We start from the raw sequence: 7,273 nt of genomic DNA on the forward strand, positions 1-7,273 counted from the left end.
ATATCACCATGAAACTTCACCACTTCATCACTCACATTAAGAAGACTCTACAGGTGAATAGAGTCACAACATGACCTCATAGATATCACCATGAAACTTCACCACTTCATCACTCACATTAAGAAGACTACAGGTGAATAGGGTCACAACATGAACTCACATATATCACCATGAAACTTCACCACTTCATCACTCACATTAAGAAGACTCTACAGGTGAATAGAGTCACAACATGACCTCACAGATATCACCATGAAACTTCACCACTTCATCACTCACATTAAGAGGAGTATTTATTGTGTTACAAGTTTTCTGAAATGTTATGTTTAAATATGCAAATGAGGCGTTATGTAAAGTAACTTTTGGTGAATTTAGGAGAAATCTACAGACAGACAAAGTAGTAAAATAAACGTTTTCTTTCTACTTCATGACCATTGCATGAAGTAGGATATCTTCCGCCTGTGTTGAATCACCTTAGAATGAAACGTAACTTTATGACTTTCTTCTCTTTGCAGTTGAACTACAGAGCAAAGTACGAGGACACAAAGTTCAAGAACTGTCTCCCTCCAGACTATCCCTTCTTCATCCAGTCCAGAGTCAACGCCTTCAACCTCAGTGATGTAAGAAGCCGCTCCACTCCTCATCTTCTCAGCTGAAATTGAATGTCTGTGAGCTTTAGACTCAATACTTTTTAGACTGTTAGTTTCCTGAACAGCTCGACTTTCTCTTTGCAGAACTGTTACAAGTACGATTGGGAGAAATCCAAAGCGAAGAAGTTTGAGATCAAAGGCGACACCATCTCGATCCTCGCCGCCCGGGCTCACACAAACATCGCCAGTGATGTGAGTATCACATCAGCCGCTAGGGTTTCTGTATGTCAGGTATATTAATCTACTAATTGCTCACCTTTTATTCTTCCTTGCAGGTTAAATATAAGAAGGAGTATGAGAAGAACAAAGGACAGATGGTCGGAGCCCTCAGCATTAATGACGACCCCAAGATCTTACACTCCGTTCACGTGGCCAAAATCCAGAGTGACGTGAGTCGTTTGCTCTCTGCATTAAAAACTTTACTTCCCTTAACTCTCTGAAACCAAAGCAGTTTCTGGGTGTTTTTTCGCTCCCTTCACATTTTACTCTCTGTGGTCTTTTTTTCACTTCAAAATAAAAGTCCTGCTCCTCTATAGAAATAGAACCATCATGAATAGAAGTAGAGAGAACTAGAACACGTCTTCAGTGCAGAACAACACAGTTATAACGACATAAATCATGAAAAAGTTTAATTTCTCAGATAATTTAATTAACAGGCTCCACGTGTTATATATATATTTAACTATTTACACTCTAACAGCCTCTCCTCTTCTCTCCTCTCCTCTCCCCTCTCCTCTCCTCTCCCCTCTCCCCTCTCCTCTCCTCTCCTCTCCCCTCTCCTCTCCTCTCCTCTCTCCTCCTCCCTCTCTCCTCTCCTCTCCCCTCCTCTCCTCTCTCCTCCTCCCTCTCTCCTCTCCTCTCCTCTCCTCTCTCCTCCTCCCTCTCTCCTCTCCTCTCTCCTCCCTCTCTCCTCTCCTCTCCTCTCCTCCCCTCTCCTCCCTCTCTCCTCCTCCCTCTCTCCTCTCCTCTCCCCTCCTCTCCTCTCTCCTCTCCTCTCCTCTTGCATTATAAATGCAGTACATTAAAGCCATGAATAAGGCTAAATTGACTACATTTACCATCACCACTGCTCCACTTAAAGGTTGTGACTTCTCCCTTCTGATATGAATTCATCTGAGCTGAAGAGTTCAACAATCTCTCCCTGATTATCTCCACAGCGTGAATATAAAAAGGACTATGAAAAGATAAAGACCAAGTACCACGTTCCGCTGGACATGATGTCAGTCACCTTGGCTAAGAAGTCCCAGGGCATCGCCAGCATGACGGGTTACAGGAAAATCAGCCCCAACTACCTCCTTCCTCCTGACAGTGTGCTGCTGAGCTTGGCCAAGAAAGCCAACGTCATCCAGAGTGACGTAAGTATTTCATCCTAATAGAAAACCTGTACTTGTACTCGCATGGTTATTTTGAGAGTAATTATATATATATTCAGTGACACCATTTGATTTTGTGTTTTTCTGCGTCGCAGAATGACTACAAGTCCGACTACAACATCTACACCAAGGGAACCCCGTGGATTCCCTTCGGCTCCCTGGAGGTGGAGAAGAATAAGAAAGCCGGTGACATCCTGAGTGAGGTATGTGTGTCGCTTCAGTCTTCCTCTACACTCATGACGTGTTATTTAATTACTTGTTAACAGTGTACTTTACTATCTTCCTGCAGAGGAAATACAGACAACACCCCGACAAGTTCCCCTTCACCTCTATCGACGACCACCCCGTCATGATGCAGGCCAAAGTCAACCAGCTTCAGAGGAGTGATGTGAGTCACGTTTAGCTCTCGTTGGAGATCTTTCTCACGTCTCTTTTGTTCGGCTCTTGTTGAACTCTGCCCGTGGGGCTTGTTTTCTGCCTTCCAGCTGTTCTACAAGAGAGGTCTGGAGAAGATCCACCAGAAGTACTCTCTGCCTGCTGATCTCCCCGAGTTCCAACAGGCCAAGTGCAACGCCTACAACATCAGCAAGGTGAGAAAAAGAAACACCGAGAGACCACTTTAACAACAAATCACACAAACCAAGTATTATTTTATAACTAGGGATGGGTATGGTAGGATTTTATTCATACTAGAACTCTAATCGATACTCTTATCGGTTCTTTTTGATTATTTTGTGAGAAAAAGAGACAATAAATTAATAAAAGAATCATCATTTCTTTATTATTCTTGGATGTAAATAAATAATATTTCTTGAGCAGCAACACAAGAAGTTCTAACATCTTTAAAATCGATTCTCAGCTCAACAATGTTTTATTGTGTTTGAGACGACCAGACTTCTACAATGTTTCCTTCTCTCTGATCAAGCTGTACTGAGAGGAGACAAAGAGACAGAGACAGAGAGAGACACAGAGACAGATACAAAGACAGAGAGACAGATACAAACACAGAGAGACAGATACAGAGACAGATACAAAGACAGAGAGACAGAGAGAGGACGTTTGATACGAGGACGTCTCACTCCAGAACTAAGAAAGTACTGATAGCAGAACTGATAACTCTGAACCACATCAATACTCTGGGTTTTTACTCACTTAGAACCGGTTCCCGTTAAGAACCGAGTTTCCTGGGGGATCCCTACTAATAGCACGCTTCAGTTATTTTTGTTATATTTTCATTAATTTCCTCCTAAATTTGATATACTGTATATGTCACTGGGGTCAGAGGTCATCACTCTTCAACCCCCCAGGAAGTTTATTGAAAAAGCAGCCAAATTCACAATTTATAGACAAAATGCCACTAATGGATAAATATGGTTGATCAGCATACCTGAATAATGTCACTAATAAGTCCCTCAGGATCACATCTCGTACCCAAGTGCACCACAGTGGCACCAAGAGAGCTTGGCCACGAAACTAACGTAAGTGGAACGCTGCCGATGCACTTGGCAAGTTGTACTCGACTGCGATCTGGACTCCCTGCTGGGTTCATGGAAATAGAGCCCGTGGTGTCCTCTTGCAGGCCATAAATTGCATCGCTCCGATTTACCTTCAGGAGCTCCTCACCCCTCCATCCTCACCCCTCCATCCTCACCCCTCCATCCTCACCCCTCCATCCTCACCCCTCCATCCTCACCCCTCCATCCTCACCCCTCCATCATCACCCCTCAATCTTCACCCCTCCATCATCACCCCTCAATCCTCACTCCTCCATCCTCACCCCTCCATCCTAACCCCTCCATCCTCACCCCTCCATCTTCATAGAGATGGATAACTGAAACATGAGGCATCATTAATAAAATGTTGAATTAAGCTCCACACAGTGAGTGGTGATCAGACCGAACTCGTCTGCAAGTTTTCAGCAGCAGCTGAGTTAGTTTCAGGTTTAATTCTCCTCGTTCACACGGATCATATTCTTTATTTGTCAGCTGTTCATTCTAAACATTAACATGCATGTAAACTGTCACGTTGAATGTATCCACTTATAGATATGGACGTTAAGGTAACGGTTGTGTGAGAGCGCGTGGATTGCGTGGATTGTGTGAGTCTCGTGGTGAATGAGTGAAATGCAGTGTGTGTAGTGGATTCATGTTGTTGTATCTGTAATCTGTGATTTCAGAACTGCTACAAGCATGCCTGGGAGGAGTTGATTGCTAAAGGTTATGACCTGAAGTCTGACGCTATCTCCATTGTCGTTGCCAAAGCTGCCAGACATGCTGCCAGTAATGTAAGTTCCATTTTAACATGCTCTGTACCAGACATATTGTTCTTTTTGTTGCTTTAAATAACCGTTCAAATTCTTTAAACTCTAAATAATTAGAGATGTTAAACGTCCTTTAACCTCTAGGTCCAGTATAAAAAGGCTTACGAGAAGGCCAGAGGCCACCACGTGGGCTTCCGCAGCATCCAGGACGACCCTCTGCTGGTTCACTACATGGCGGTGGCCAAGATGCAGAGCGAAAAGAACTACAAGAAGGACTACCACAAGGCCAAGCTGAAGTATCACACCCCAGTGGACATGCTGAGCGTGGTCCACGCCAAACATGCCTCTGCTGTGCAGACCTATGCTGGCTACAAGCAGCCCAACCACAAGTACTCCCTGCTGCCCGACGCCATGAGTGTGGGCCTCGCTCGCAACATGAACTACAATGCCAGTGATGTAAGTTTGATTTTAGGGACTTTGGTGTGATAATGTAGGTAAATACCCTATGTCTTGGCTTAAATAGAGAGTTTCTGCAAGTCTGATAAGCTACTTTTCTCTTTTCCTTTCTAGGTTAACTATAAACAGGATTATGAGACCTCAGTCAAGGGAATCGGCTGGGTTCCTATTGGTTCCCTGGAAGTGGAAAAAGCCAAGAAAGCAGGGGCAGCTCTGAATGAGAAGAATTACCGCCAGCACCCTGACACCTTAAAATTCACCAGCACCGTTGACTCCATGAGCATGGAGCTGGCCAAGACCAATGCCAAGATCATGAATACGGTGAGAATGAGCAAATATAAATCTGGTGATTGTTAGTCTTTGAATTCCTTCTCAGAATAGACATAAAACCGATCTCTTCATTGTGATTATGCAGAAAGAGTACAAGGCCAGTGGAGAGAAGTTCATGCACACTTACCATCTCCCCGCTGATCTTCCTGAATTGATGCAAGCCAGATACAACGCCGTCAACATCAGCAAGGTCAGTTGCAGATTCTTGTCTGGCGTGTGTGTGTGTGCACACGTAGAATGCATAAAGAAATGAAATAGTTGCTGTATTTGTAACATAACACTGATTTTGTTTAGAATTGCTACACCTATGCTCATCGTCAAGATCTGCTCAAAGGACATCATGTGAAGGAAGATGCTATTTCCATTGTTGCAGCGAGAAGCTCCAGAGACATTGCCAGCGATGTAAGTTGTGAATATGGTAAAAATATAATACTATTCAAATGTTACTGAAATGGTGGGAATTTGAAATTAAGATTGAGAACCAAGTTGTCTTTCAAGAGTTTATTATAGCTTTTGCATATAGGCTCAGATCATACAGCGATCAATGGTCTCCACAGAACTATTAAAGGTACACTTCTATACCTTTGCTCTAAAGGATGTAGGTGTTATATGTGTATCTGCTCGGAGACAGACGGTAAGGAAAAGAAGTGAAATGTTAAAAAGAAGTGAGAGTTGAAAGGGAGGTGATAGTTAAGAAAAACAAGTTTCATTTTGTATATATCCTGTAGTTAGACAACGACAATAATCAAAACATTTCTTTCACATTTTCCCCCTTTTATCATACTATGCAAATCAAAATAATGATGGCAAATGTAATGTGTTTCCTTTGTACAGTACAAGTACAAGCTGGCTTACGAGAAGGCCAGAGGCCACCACGTCGGCCACCGCAGCATCCAGGACGACCCTCTGCTGGTTCACTACATGGCGGTGGCTAAGATGCAGAGCGAAAAGAACTACAAGAAGGACTACAACAAGGCCAAGCTGAAGTATCACTCCCCAGTGGACATGATGAGCGTGATGCACGCCAAGAAGGCCTCTGCTGCTCAGACTATGACTGGATACAGGAAGATCCAGCACAGTTACTCTCTGCTCCCTGATGCCATAAACCTGCAACAGGCTCGCAAAATGCAGTTCATCGCCAGTGATGTATGTAGAGTTTGACTTAATCGTCTTTTAAATTTACATTTATTTGTAGATTTTAAAACAAAAATCCAAAGCTCTACATTACTGTGCTGCATTGTGAAGTAAATCTGTTGATATTCTCCCTCAGAACCAGTACAAGAGTGATTATGACAGCTTCATGAAGGGAATAGGATGGGTTCCTATTGGATCGTTCGATGTTGAGAGAGCAAAAACAGCTGGAAAGATCTTCAGTGAGGCCCGGTACCGTCAACTTCCGAATAAGTTCAAATTCACTAAGGACATGCACTCCATGGATCTGACACTGGCCACTGCCAACAACCAGATAATGAATAAGGTACTGGATGGGACTAGCTGTGAAAATGACACAAATATCTCTTCTCTAGCATCTATGTCTAAGATATGAAGCCATCCACTACATTTATGTTTTTAGCAATCCTACATCACCGCCTGGGAGAAAGCCAAGACTTCCATCCACATCATGCCTGATGCGATGGGCATTGTTCTTGCCAGAGGAAACAAGAAGAACGTCAGTGAGGTACAGTGATAACTTCATTTTTCCTCACAATTTTCTTGCTCAGTCATGATTTGTAAGGTAAAAAATACAATAATAACACTTTATAATAACCATCATTAATAAATGGCCAATTACAGTTTAGTTAATAGTTATTTTACTGTTAACACAGAATTAAATATCTTTGTGCTTAGTGTTTTGTTTTTGCACTGCACTGCACTGTTTTAACTTATTGTGATCATATGAAATGATTTGTTTCTAAATTTGTTTCTAAATCATAAATTGTACCATAGCTTATATGAGACGATACAAATTATATTCTAATTACATTAGTAAAATATTTATTAACAGTTCATTGTTGCACACATTATAACATGTTATTTACTATATTAGGCATGTTTTCATGATTACCAAATGATTTATAAACCTTTAGGACATTGTTTTTAAAACATCTATAAACATTACATAGATTGCTGGACCAGAAACCAATCATCCACCATTTAGTGTTAACTATCTGTCTAAACAATGTTTATAGACCCTTTACAAAGTA

The 7,273-nt window shown here is 42.2% G+C and overlaps 1 protein-coding gene across 1 annotated transcript; it reads left to right on the forward strand.

The window, feature by feature from the left end:
- Positions 1-494: 494 nt before the first annotated feature.
- LOC116378476 (nebulin-like) lies at positions 495-6,747 on the forward strand (the record flags this gene model as incomplete). The annotated part of the gene is made up of 15 exons (XM_031840356.1): positions 495-620; positions 735-842; positions 926-1,039; positions 1,808-2,005; positions 2,119-2,226; positions 2,313-2,411; positions 2,509-2,613; positions 4,200-4,307; positions 4,428-4,739; positions 4,854-5,060; positions 5,155-5,259; positions 5,364-5,471; positions 5,904-6,215; positions 6,340-6,546; positions 6,643-6,747. Coding segments are annotated over exons 1-15 (2,322 nt in total), but the record flags the coding sequence as incomplete, so codon positions are not given.
- Between the last annotated feature and the right edge of the window lie 526 nt (positions 6,748-7,273).

The sequence above is a fragment of the Anarrhichthys ocellatus genome, unplaced genomic scaffold, assembly GCF_004355925.1.
Source record: "Anarrhichthys ocellatus isolate YVR2014 unplaced genomic scaffold, GSC_Weel_1.0 scaffold2660, whole genome shotgun sequence".
In the NCBI taxonomy this organism is placed as follows: Eukaryota; Metazoa; Chordata; class Actinopteri; order Perciformes; family Anarhichadidae; genus Anarrhichthys; species Anarrhichthys ocellatus.